Here is a 14,397-nt window from a genome sequence, read left to right on the forward strand (position 1 = left end):
GGCAAGCTGGAAAAATCTCCCGCGGTTACGCGAGAATCCGGAGGGTCGAACAATGGCCGACGCTAGACACTCGTCGATAGACGAGAACGCACGAGAGGGTTGGAAATGATCGTTCGAGGGTGCGAGCTGGCCATCGTGTTCACCGGCTCGATGTGCTTTTCCACCGTTGCTAATCCATTTGCGTTAATAAATTATGACTTCCGCGCCGGGCGGCTCTACCACGGTGAATCTCGTCCCCAATTAACGTAATTAATACACGCCAGACACGCGGCCTGTTCTTCGAGGAGGCCGCGTTTCGGAAGAAAACGTTTCCCGTATGCACGACGAACGGAACGTTTCTTCGGTTTCAACGTTGGAAATAGAAACGTGGAACTCACGGGTAATAATAGGTTCTTCGCTATGTTTTTTCGTTTGATAGAACTTACCGAACGGTAGTGTTCAATGTGGCACTGTTGAAGAAGTTTCAAGATAAAATTGAACAACCTTGTAATTCTGTAGTTTAGTACTCGATCGGGTTGAAAGTGAGATTGGAGAACGATAGGGAAAGTTTTGTATGCAGTGTTCGGTCATGTTGCAAATTGACTCGATTGATGATTTAATTCTTTGTCTTCGATTTGGTTAGGATTTGACCGGAGAATTTTTGTATTTTGTTTTTCATTGCACTCAAAATTGAACCGAATAATGGTCGATGAAATTTCGGAGTGTGTTTTTGATTTCGTTGAAAATGGATTCGATAGAGGGTAGGTGGAATTTTATTCTTTTTCTTCGATTCGGTTGAAAATTGGACCGATGGACGATAGAGGAAATTTTATATTTTGTCTTTGGCAGAGTTGAAAATGAAACTGGTCGATCGTAGAAAAAATTTCACGTTGTCTTTTTCATCCCGTTGACAATGGATTCAGTGGGTAGTAGGTAAATTTTCACTCTTTGTCTTCGATTCGGTTGAAAATGAAACCAGAAAATAATAGAGAGAATGTTCACATTTTGTTTCCGATCCTTTTGAAAATGTGATTAGACAATGGTAGGCAAAATTTCATTCTTCGCGAAAATGGTGGACCATTCTGAATAAAATTTCACATTTTTTTTATCGATCCACCTGAAAACGAGACCAGAGAACGTTGGATGAAATTTCACATTATGTCTCTGGTTCCACTAAAAAGAAGGCTAGTGCATTGTAAGTAAAATATCACGTATCGTCTTTTCGATGTCTAGTTGAAAAAAGAGTTAACGGTTTCTAGGTAATATTTCCCATTTTGTAATATTCGACCTTATCGAATGTAGTTATAAACTCGTTTCAAAGTACACACAATATTACAGAACAGTTTGTCAAGTATAATACAGAGTGTTCCAAGTCGATACTGTTCAACCATATTGAACACACCGAATTATTCAAGAACTCGTAAGTATTAAATATACAAATATTTAATATTTGGTAATCAATTTAAAAACTTAAATTAAAGACACTCGTCTCGTTTGCATCGCATCTCTACGTTACTCGAAATGTATGAAAATATTCAATCTCGATATGCTGTAATTGTTCAATGACGCTGAGAATTCATTGTGCGATTTCTCTTCTTGATTTGCGTTTAATTACATTGAAAATGGAACAAAACGAAAGTATACGACATCAAGAGAATTTATTGGAATTCCACAGATCTGTTTTGTAGTGAAACGTATTGCGAGTTCAATATGTTTCATTTTTAATTACAAAACGCTTTGAAATTTGTTTCGCCACGGTCACGAACCTGTTGTTTCGTACGGTTGTATTTCATTTAAAATTAATATTCGTGTATTTTTCGATCAAGTACAGAATACTCAAAGAGATACTTGTAAACGATTACAAATGTATAATTTATGCACCTATTCGAATTTATTTCAACGTTGCTGGAACAAACTGTAATCGTTATTAGAACAAGTTTTAAAGCGATTACAATATGTTCTTCAATGGAAGAAAAGATCAGGAAACCGTACTGCGGCTATCACGTGCACCGAACCATACTTCGCTGCACATTTTCCTGTAACGGAAGTTGAAAAATGACGTTTACTACGAGAGGCCAGTAAAGTCTCGGCAGACTGTAAAAAAATACAAAATAACTGATAATTATCACGTGTGCGTTTGTTACAGTATCATTAATTTCGAGTCTTGAATATTCCATTAATATAAAAATCTACTAATTTGATCTTGTTACATGGGGTGGTGAAAACATCGTATTGTTGTAGGTCGCTGAATTCACTTTTCACGCACCAAAAGAATTTACGAAACATCTCGGAAAAAATAATCTATAACACGATTGTCCCTCGTTACTAAACTCGCACAACTTTTTCTTTAACAATATTTTCCTAAAGTATCTTCAGAGAAGTCAGAGATATATTGAGATGCATTCTTTTAGATAACTCTGTTGCACTCTGTGCAATCCAATTACTGAATTACAATTAACGACTCGTTCTCGCGAGTAAAAATATGAAAAACTGACTACATCGACACAAATTGTACAAATTGTACAAATTGTTTTTCGAGTTTGATAATTCGGACACATTTATTTTTTGAATTCCTCAAAAATTTGATCACGAACGAAATATTTTACCTAGACACTGACCAATGTTTAATCTCAATTATAGATACGACCAATTTTGTTCGTAATTTTTCTTACCTTTGTATATTGTTCGTTCCGTTTTTCAATATTAGGTTCGAACAAATTCATCTTCCTTTTCATAAATCGTACGAAAGAGAACCTAAACGTTTGCACCAATGAACCATGCCTGTGAGCGGTGCTCTCGTCACTCTTTTTAAAAATAAGTTTACATAAATCCCCGTGCAAAGCGATATTTTACGAGGTAAAACAGCTTGCACGGAAATTTTTCTAAAATCGATTCGACCGTGTCCGCGTTAACCCTTTTTTATCGTCGAGCAGTCCCTCGAAAACGAATGGAGCAACTGTAATCCCCCAATCCTTTCGCCTCGTAGATAAAACAAACATCTATCGGATGATACGTCACGTGCACCGAGGAAATCGATTCTCCTTCTTAACCCCTCACCTTGAAATTCTTCGCGGAGACAAGGCATTTAAATTCCTCCGCGCTCAAGGGTTAATTAGCTTCAACCACCTACTCAATACACCCGACGGATCTTCTTGTACCACCGTGGAAAATAACCCTCCTCTGCGTAACTCGACCGATTTTATTCGATCGAAGAAAATAATTCTCCATCTACTTAAATCGACCGATTTTCTTCGATCGAGGAAAACAACTCTTTCTCTGCGTAACTCGACCGATTTTATTCGATCGAAGAAAATAATTCTGCATCTACTTAAATCGACCGATTCTCTTCGATCGAGGAAAACAACTCTCTCTCTCTATATATATATAATTCGATGGACTCTCTTCGATCGAGGAAAATAACCCTCTCTTTGTAGAACTCAACCGATTCTCTTCGATCGAAGAAAATAACCCTCTCTGTGTACAACTCGACCGATTCTCTTCGATCGAATAAAATAACCTTCCCACTGTACAATTCGATCGACTCTCTTCGATTGAGGAAAACCACCCTTTCTTTGTACAATTCAACCGAGAACGAGAGAAATAACCCTTTCGTTGCGTTTCTCAACCGATTCTCTTCGATCGAAAGAAACAACCCCTTACTTACATAACTCGACCAATATTTTTCGATCGACAAACATAAACCCTCCTCTGTACAACTCAACCGATTTTATTCGATTTAAACATAACTTCTCTATGGACTAACTGGTTCAAATTCTTCGAACGAGACAAATAACCTTCTCTTTTCGTTTCTCAACCGATTCTCTTCGATCGAAAGAAACAATCCCTAACTTACATAACTCGAGCAATATTTTTCGATCGAAGAAAATAATCCCTGTTTGTGTTCGAAGTATGCAACGCGGCGACCGACACAGAAATCGACGTCGTCGCGCTCCTCCACGCGTAAATTCGGAGCGCGACTGGCAATACAAATGAAGGGAATATATCGACAGCCGGGAACGAAACACGTGGCACGATGAACGAGGACCGACTGAGAAACACCGAACGGAAGGCCGCGAAGGTTGCCCAAGGTTCTTGACCCACGCGTGTCCATCCCCGTTCTCCTTTGCCTGGAACACGAGAACGGTTCCACGATGCGTAACGCGCCCGGATAACACGCGTCACGTGCACCGTGCGCGTACACCGCGGAAAATTGAATTCGACGCGGACGACGCGGACGACGCGCCCCGGGCTTCTCTCGCAGCCCCATCCTGCTGGGGTAACCTTAGAAAGATCGACGCGGGTAGGCGTCGCGACGCGTCGATTTTAATAAGACTTCGTACGTAAATTGGAAAAAATACTCGAGCTCTGGTCGTTCGAGAAACTTACGAGATATCGAGCAACGAAGATCGACTCCGTGATATTTCAAGTAATCATTTGATTTGCGTCGATTTTAATAAGATTTTGTGTGTAAATTGGAAAAAATACTCGAGCTCTGATCGTTCGAGAAACTTACGAGATATCGAGCAACGAAGATCGACTCCGTGGTATTTCATGTAATGATTTGATTTGCGTCGATTTTAATAAGATTTTGTGTGTAAATTGGAAAAAATACTCGAGCTCTGGTCGTTCGAGAAACTTACGAGATATCGAGCAACGAAGATCGACTCTGTAGTATTTCAAATAATCATTTGATTTGCGACGTGTTCGATTTGGTGCAATTTCGTACGTTTTAAAATACGGTGAAAAATAATTAACAATTGCCAATTAACAACGAATGAAACTATATTCACGTTTTCCTGCGTTTCGTGCGTGTACATCGACTACGTTTAATGTAAATTGTTGTCTGTGTTGTTGTAAAAAAAATTGAAATGAAACTACTGTCGAAGGTCGAAAAAGGAAAATGGATTTAATGCATCGATTCGAAGTGTCGTTAGCGTGTAAGAGTAATGTAATAGTGAAACTTTTGTGTTTCACTGTACAAGTATTTAAAAGTTGTAGAAATTTATCCATACCTAGGCTTCTGAGAATCGTAAGAAATTTATTATTCGAAGAATGCACCAATCAAATACTTCGGATAGTGGTAATAACGAACTTGGTATTTCTAATTTTGCTTTCATTCGATAAAGGATACTTTTTCTTCACTTCCACCGGTACAAGGCGGAAATATAACATTAATACTCATCGGTGAAGTACAGATGAAGCACGAGGATGTTTTTAAAGGTACAAACTGTAAAGAAAATTAAGAAAAACCAGCTGCAAGAACACCTGCGTCGGAAAAGAGGCTCAAGTGCATCAGCATTCTTTCTATAGATAAGGAGACTTACTTCCATCGATGTAAATATGGAAAACTATCAAGGTAAAAGCCAAGTTTATCCGGAAAGCAACTGTTTTCTTCTCTACCATAAGCCGCATTGATTATGTTTCACGGATAATTATAAACAACCTGGGTAAGTTTTAAGAATTCCCTTAGTAGCAACCAGATTGATAGCGATACTATTGATTATATTCGATCAGTTCGATACCAAAGTACTTGATAAGAGGTATCGGTACTTATGTATCGACATTTCGAGTACTTGATATCATTTTTCGACAGTCCTTAAAGTGATTCCAAATCGGTTCTGTATCGAATCGGAATCTATTTCATACATTGACAATAATTTTCATAAAATACTATTTCTTCACAATATTCTGTAACATATGAATGAGAGATCTATAATATATACATGCAATGTAATATCAGATATTAATAAACAAGGTGAGACTATAAAAGTACCTATGATTTTATGACATTTTATTACGTGTACACATCAATTTATACTCCAAGTACTTGCAAACTAGTTAAAAATTATATTAGCTGCATCGGTTTCTATCAATTCGTGACGATAGTATTTATCAACATCTTCGTATAATATTAATTGTATATCTTCGATAAAAGTGTTAAATCGAGATCCATATTTTCGTAGAAGTATTAAATCGATAGCAATATTTTCGTAGAAGTATCAAACGTGTAACCATATTTCCGAGTATGTGCCCAAGAGGTATCGATTTGTCTCGATACCTACGTCTTTGATACAATTTACCAACGGATAGAAAGTTATAAAGTGCTACCGATATTTTCGAATATGTACCGTAAAGGTATCAATTTTTCTTTCCACATTTTTTATACAATTTGAAAACGTATCGAAAGTTACCAATTGATATTTATCAACACGGTATCATTCCCAACACTACCCTCTACTCTCCAACGCTGACACCTCGTAACCTTATCTTTTCAGAATTAACCTTGTAACATCACCTCGTACGACACTCTCGAGATTATAATCGTGTTATTACGGACAGGTCAATTTTTCTTTCTACATTTTTTATACAATTTGAAAACGTATCGAAAGTTACCAATTGATATTTATCAACACGGTATCATTCCCAACACTACCCTCTACTCTTCAACGCTGACACCTCGTAACCTTATCTTTTCAGAATTAACCTTGTAACATCACCTCGTACGACACTCTCGAGATTATAATCGTGTTATTACAGACAGGTCAATTTTTCTTTCTACATTTTTTACACAATTTGAAAACGGATCGAAAGTTACCAATTGATATTTATCAACACGGTATCATTCCCAACACTACCCTCTACTCTTCAACGCTGACACCTCGCAACCTTATCTTTTTAGAATTAACCTTCTAACGTCACCCCGTACGACACTTACTCTCGAGATTATAATCGTGTTATTACCGACAGGTCATCTTACCCGTTAGCCCGTCATTGTCGGGTTTCCTTTGCCATTTCTTTTGTCGAAAGGTTTCGATGCCGCAGGAGCTTGTTACTTTTAACCCTAACTACGACTGAACTCGCGCTATTCGTCGACCAGTCATCGAGACGTTCTCCAATGGGTTTCGTGTCGACGTCTGAACGAAACGACGATGGACAGCGTGAATATCACAATGGGACAGACCAAACCCATAGAAGTATGGGTTTGAAAAAGAATACCGAAAAAGAGAGTCTTCGAAGTGTTGTATAATTTCGAGTATAGGACTGCGTAATGTTACTTAAATCGATCCACTTAAATACTTTTCAAACTATTTATTATATCGAAATCTATTTGACTTGCGACGAACCGTGTGAATTCAATTCGTGTCGTTGTACGTCTGTGATTCGTAAGGTTAGACAGACCTCGAAAAAACCCATAATTAGAACACGGATACGAACGATGTGCGTTATGTTGAACTTAGAATTTTTCGTTTTCACGAACCGTTGTCCTTGAACGTCATGCGGGTGATAACAGTCGCGATCGATCTCTGAAAATTCTCCGGGAACCATTTGCATCGATTTGAGAGGAAGTCGGGATGTAGACTGCCAAAACGTGAATATCGACTCTTGCTCCGCCATCTTTGCGATGGCACAAATATCGCACGGTTACGTTGAAACTCTTTGGATAGTTCCGGTTCATTACGAGTTCGAGTAACGTTCGAATGTTGAATTCGGTGCCAAAATACCGAAAAAGAGGGTCTTCGAAGTGTTGTATAATTTCGAATAAAGGACTGCGTAATGTTACTTAAATCGATCTACTTAAATACTTTTCGAACTATTTATTATATCGAAATGTAATTAAAGTTGCACGATTTGGAGAGACGAAGGAGAGGGAATAATTTGGTATAATGTAGAATAGTCTACAGTGGACAATGTAGAACGTATTTGAAAGTTAAATTCTTTTTTTAATATATGCTTGTACTTTGTAATGCACCGGGCGACTGGGGTGGTCATTTTCAATGAAAAAGTAATATCTATTTTTGTCGTAAAACTATTCGTTGAGAAGGTATAAAAAATAGAATTTATCAAGAACAACACGATGCGAGAAGTAGTTGTTCCCTATGCTGTAAACGTACCGATCCTGTGTTATTTGAGTCCTCTTCGGTGAAGTATGTTAAAGAACAACCTTTCGATCCAGTTCAACAGAAAAATAAAAAAGAAAGAAACATGTATTCTAAGATTAAACGTGTAGTTAAAATAAAAACTAGTTCCAACGTCGAAAAGATCAAAGGTTAGAAAGAATGACGACTTATACATAGGGTTGTTCGGAAATTAATTTCGTTTTTCAAAATGGAGAATATATAATTTAACGAAACGTTTACACAGTCTAAAAAAATCGTGTTTCATTCTCACCGAAAAAGGAGGAAATGACTTTCCGAACAATTTAATGTTTCTTCAATGGTTCGATTCAAAAATTTGAAATTCGAATAATCCACGAAATGTTCCATCGAAATTGTTTCTCATCGACGGTGGATCGTTGCCACCATAATTTACGAACAAAAGTAAGAGAGACGTCGCCGCGAGGCGAATAAAAACGAAACTTGGCAGAGTTAGTTTGCGAGTTACTTCGCCTCTTACTGCCAGATTACTTTTTCCTCCGCGCGGAGTGCACCATAAAAGTGTACGTTTTATTTTCCACCGTAAACAACGCATACGCCGTTAACGTGGCACGGATAAAAAGTTTATCAGTTATCTTTAGATATTTTTCACTTTCACGTCCAAGCGACTCGGATCGTTCCGTCTAATAGAACGAAGGAACTGCATACTGACTGGCGTAGCGCGGCTAATGGCTGGAATTAAATCTACGTTACACGATACTATACTTTAAGATGGAATTTACGAGCGATTTCATCATCGCTAAAGCCTCGCGACGATGCTAGATTTAACGATGCTTTACGATACTTAGATGAAATCCTGTAAAATCCCGCGACCGCGAGGATCTGTGGGCGGTATGCGGGATCCACGAACCCGTTCAACTCCTCGATACACGAGCATCGAGATTCGAGACTCGAAATTTTCGTCTGGTCGTCTTGGAAATCGCTTAGATTCCGTCTCTGATAATATCGTTTACGCTCGTTGCCACGAATATTGCGTTATTTGCCATTCGATGATCCTAAGTGCGTTTCCGGTGGTCCTACGACAACGTTGACCCTTTCATCGCTAACAAGGCGTGGTCACGATCCGGGTGAATAAAATGGATATGGATAAAATCCGTATATAGTAGATCCGGTTTATGGATAAAATCGAACTGGTAACGCGGACACGAGTGTATTACATATTTTCAATTGTTCGTGGCTGGTTGTTCGATAAATTATTCGAAAATTTCTTCTCTTTTTGGCAAATCGTACATCACGACGAAAGGAGGAAAAGATTTTGAAGTTCTCTCCGGTGGATTTCTGTGTATTCACGCATGGGAGATGGGAGACGTCGATTCGCGTCTCGCTTTTGAAACGTCGATGATGGCGTGAGATAGTAATTTGCGTTCGATGAATTTTTAACGCGTTTCTGAAGACATTCGTGCGTTTATTATTTACGACAATGCGCGAGAACCAAGGCTCTACGTACGAGTCGACAACGTGCCGTCAGCAACGCGTGTCGAGAGTGATTTCAGTCATTTATCGCAGAGCAAATTACACGTTACACCAAGTGAAATTGCAATGAATTGGATGTTAGAAAATAAGAACCAGTCTTTTCGTGTCTAGCACTGCTGAAAGCATTAATAACGATTAAAAGAGACTGCTCCCAATTGTTACACATGAGGGTGGTTCTATGATGATTCGGTAGGGGGGATGGTGTAATAACTGGCTACTTAGCCGGTCCTATTATTACCCCTAATGCTCGTATTACCACCAGTAAGTACTCGGATATTCTAGATCGTTAGATTTATGCTGCAGTCCGCGTATTATCATCCAACAATATTTCTAGGCCAGTATATTTACCCGATTTGATTCTGGTGCGTACTTCGGGTCTTTCTCGACCCGTCGTAAGCGCACAATATACCAATTGTCTGGTATACCGATACAAATGATATTAGTAATTAGGTATATCGTTATATCTTATATTAAATAATATACAAATGATATTAATAGTTAAGTACACCGTTATACTTTGTACTAAATAATATATAAATAATATTAGCGTTAGACTTTGTACTAAATAATATATACATAATATTAGTAATTATCTAATTACTTGGGTGTACTCAACTATTAATATAATTTCTATATTATTTACTATAAGGTACAACGATACACTTAACTATTAATATATCTATATATTATACCTTATACCAAACAATATTAGTAGTTAAGTGTAGCGTTACACATTATACCTGGTATACCAGTACAATACGTACACCCGTTAGATTCTCCCACTCCTTAGACACAGCACTCGGCTGATTTTTTCGGCCACGGTAGTCCCGAGCATTGGTGCTTTGAAAACCCAAAGTCGTTTCGCGTCTCGTCGCAATCATTCACCGTTTACTCGTGCAACGAACTTACAACTCCTACGTACGTAAACACGGATCGATGGAGGGTCCCCGATCCGTTCTACGGTTCTCTTTTCGTCCTCGTTTCACCAATCAATTCCAAAGAGGAGGCGCTGCAATTTCCCTTGGAAAGTGGCTCCGTGTCCGCGGAACGCGTCGCCGAGCCATTTCATTCGTCGACATTCGCATGCCGGGACGTCTTCCCTCGGCCACTTCGTGAAATAATGTACACAATTTCACCGGACTCGGGTGCGTATCTACTCGACCTAATGAAATATTTCAGCCGTCGTCGTTACCTATATTAGTTCCCCCACCCTCTCTTTATTTACCCCCACCACCACGTTTCTTCGCGACAGCGACAATAAAACGACGAAATTGTCAACCGGTTGCGCGTCTTCCCACGACCTCTCCACCGTGGAACGAGCGATTGCGTTAGATGCGATCTGCACTTTGGCGGGACAGTTAAGTCCGAATTGAATTCAACCGGACTGCAGTGGAAACCGTTTTTACTGGCCAACTGCTGGCCACTCAGAAAAGTGATATTCTTGCGTGTAGTACAGTACACGTCGATTATGTGGACAATTGTTCAGACACTTAATTTAATTAATCGGTAACAAAATAACTGTTGATCTTCCAATTGTTGAAAAATAATTCGATCCAATAGTTTCGTATTATTAATGATAATTGAATAATTTGCACGCGTTCTTTCACCGTCTACTATTTCACGATTAATTTCCCATCTGTCCTCATGACACATGTCAAGTTTCAAATAAATCGGTTCGACGGTTCGAAAATAGCGCGAAATTCAAATCGACCGGTGACGATTGGGACACCCAGTACGTGTTTCTCATTTCTTGTCGTTTGTTTCGTTGTTCCGTATCGGGGCCCGCGACACCGTAATTGTTAACTTATTTCGGGCCCGACGATCTCAATCGACGCGACGTGAAATATATATATATACATATATCGATAAATTTCAATCAAAGCATCGACCGTCGCAACGTCCGTAATTTCATGTGTTGCTTCGTGTACCGAACTCAAGGAAAAAAGATACAAAGCTGCCGGAGCGCGGAGGCGAAAGATATACGCACCGGTTGTCGTGCTTTTATGGAGATTAATTGAAATATATTCCGATTGTAACGCACGTCCGTCCAGGAACGTGTTACGGTGATTTATACGTTGGATAAATTTTCGTTACGACGCTGCATCAATAAAAGATGCGGCGTCAGTGTGCGCCAATTTCGAACACGTTTCATGAGGTCATGTAATACACAGAAAGGAAAAAAGAGAGATAGAGATAGATACACATACAGAGAGAGAGAGAACTAATGCACATTAGAACAGTGCTGACTGGGTGTTTATCACACCGACATTATATTTCTATTAATTTCGTAACTCAGACAGCGAATGGAAGTGGTCAAAATAACGAAACGATGTACCTTTTGTTTGCAAGCTTACATAAGAGGTAATAAAGCTAATGTATGATAAAAATAAAATTTAGTGATTTTATTTTTATCGGTGATTTATATATGGAAATTGAAACGCAAGTTTACGACCATTGACAAGGACATTGTATATAAAATACGAGAAAATAGTTGGAAGGGATCGTTTCTTTCGGTAGATGACTTCAAAGAGTAGTTTCAAACTGATTATGAATACTGAGTGATTGAACAATGTTACGAAAATAGTAGAAAATCTTATCGGAGAATAAGCAAATGCTTTAATCCGTGATCAATATAATAATTGAAGAGAAATAAAAGATCAAGATTTCCAAAAAAAGAATTCTACAAAAAATTCTATCGTGTTACGAAGGATCAAAGTACCCTCCCCAAAAAGTGTACCACTCGAAAGAAAACACATCGTGGAAAGAAAAATAAAAGATCAAGATTTCCAAAAAAAAGAATTCTTCAAAAAATTCTATCGCGTTACGAAGGATGAAACTTGCTCCCCAAAAATTCTCCAGATCCTCAAGTTCCCCGAACACCCTCCTAATTATCGCTAAACGCGGGAAAACAAGTGACGGAAGAAATCGAGTAAAGAATCAAAGTTTCCAAAAAGAAAAAAAAAAAAAGAAAAGAAAAGAAAGAAAAAAAAGAAAAAGAGAACTCACCACACGGAGAATCGTCTTCGTGGAAATGCTGGCGGCGGTGGTGGTTGTACGCGATGGCTCCTATCGACGGACTCGCTCCTGAGGGCCTGTACGGCCTTGGGCATAGCCCTGAACGGTTCCTGGGGAGCTCTGGCGATCATGCTGGAGGGCAGATTGCCATTTCCGACGGTGTCGTTGAAATTGCTCGCGCCTCCACCGACGCTTCCACCGCCGTGGAAGCTGTTCCATCTTCTGACAGGACCTCTATTAGCAACATGGTGTCCGCTTCCGGGGCCGCTGGGGCCGCGTAGTTGGCTCGTGTGCTTGTGCATCCTCTCCTCACCGCTCGGTAATCCACCAGGACTCGGACCACACCTCCTTCGCCTCCATCCTCTTCCTTTATTTCCTTTTTTTTTTGTTTGTTTCTTCTTTTTCTTCTACGTCGTCATTTGCCGCCGGAGTTCTCGACTACATCCTTCAGACTGTCCTGTTGGCAACGTTCCTCTCTTGCCTCGCTGGGGTGTCCTGACGATTCGATCGAAGACGTCTCCTTCACGGACACGTACGAGAATATTCAGGTGGACGTTCGCCACACTTGGCGATGTCTGTTCAAAGAAGGTCGAATTTTCGTGTTAAGGTTTACCACCGATTTAACCAGAGACATCCGCGAACCAGGCTCGCTCGTTGATCGAGGTTCACACCGGCTCGAGCTCGGGGACAGTTTCTCGAGTTGCTCGTTGATCGGTTTCCGATGAAACGCGCCAACCTAGCGCAAAGTACCATGGAAGCACTTTTACCTTTCGCGCGGATTCGAGAGTCTTTTCGCCGCGACGATGATCATCTTTGTTCGAAAGAATCGTTTACGGGGTTTAACGCGGGGTACACCGATCGATTGTCAACTTCTCGGTGAATTCTTACGCTTTTAAATAGAATTAACGGAAACGGTTCTCGGATAATCGTACCGGTTATCGAACATTAAACTTTAGACATTCTTTTATCGGTCTGACGAGTAAGATCGGACACTGAACCGGTAATAACCGCCAAGTGTTTTTATTAGCAATTTTCGCTGTTCTCGGTAGCTCCATATATTATAAATTTCAATTTGATAAATTTTGTATTCTTTCTTTGTTTACTTCTGGGGAGTACTTTTAAACGAAATTGTATCTGTTGTTTTCGATAAGTTTAATCGTACCGGTACATGGAACGGTTTTATAGTTTCACGGGGCTTGATACAGTAATGCAAATTATAATTCTTCGTAGGAGCGGTAATAACAGAATATTATGCTAAGATTCTTCGTCGTTTTTTGATTTTCTAGGGTAATTATGATCGTTAAATATCTTGTATCGGTAGGATAGCGTTTCAGTAGAAATAGATGCTGGAAATTGTCCCTGTCCAATTATTACCGGTTGATTACCGACAATATACAAGATGGTCGAAAATACACTAGCAACTACTCGGAAATATCCTCGTTAAACACAATTTTCATCAGGATAATTGCGACCACCCACTTTTCTCCTTTCAAGTGTAACCTAACGTTTTTCTCTCTTAATACGATGTTCCTAATGGTCTAATTCACATTTATGGTAATTACTACAAGCCGAGAGTTTTTTCCACAGAGTTGGTAATTAAGGATCTGGTATACATTTTTTGTATTCAATCGTGCGACTATCTTTGAGCTTTGAATTTTAACCACCACTAACCGAAATTTTAGCATATGTGAGTGTTTTTGTACGCAACACGCGTGTAATAAATATTAATTTGATTTAATTGTGATATTAAAATTATTTAAAATTGTGTAAAACTTAAAAGTAATATTTTAGAAAATTGTTTCTACATTTTTGGATTGAATTCGTTTTAACACATCCACAGCACATGTTACCAAGAAGAATATATCATTGATAAATAATTCTCTAGTATTGCGTTAATGCAATCCGAACTGCCAGTTGTTTTTCTAGTTCAGGTGCGTCAGAAATGATTTGTTCTCGTTAAAAATACTTTTCGTAAAAGCCATTAGAACGAGGAATG

At 39.1% G+C, this 14,397-nt stretch overlaps 1 protein-coding gene across 13 annotated transcripts in view; it reads right to left on the reverse strand.

Annotated features, from left to right (window-relative positions):
• Positions 1-14,397, reverse strand: part of LOC143150547 (rap guanine nucleotide exchange factor 2) — a 300,304-nt gene that overhangs the window by 70,892 nt on the left and 215,015 nt on the right. For 9 of the 13 annotated variants that reach the window (XR_012993095.1, XM_076318897.1, XM_076318898.1 and 6 more), the window contains exon 2: positions 12,393-12,976. The exons of the other annotated variants lie outside the window; for them this stretch is intronic. Coding sequence is in view for 8 of the 9 variants with exons in the window: in XM_076318897.1 (XP_076175012.1) it covers positions 12,393-12,703 (311 nt within the window). In the remaining variant the exon portion in view is untranslated. The remainder of the gene's footprint in view (positions 1-12,392; positions 12,977-14,397) is intronic. 13 annotated transcript variants of the gene reach the window in all.

Source organism: Ptiloglossa arizonensis, chromosome 8, assembly GCF_051014685.1.
Source record: "Ptiloglossa arizonensis isolate GNS036 chromosome 8, iyPtiAriz1_principal, whole genome shotgun sequence".
Taxonomy (NCBI): Eukaryota; Metazoa; Arthropoda; class Insecta; order Hymenoptera; family Colletidae; genus Ptiloglossa; species Ptiloglossa arizonensis.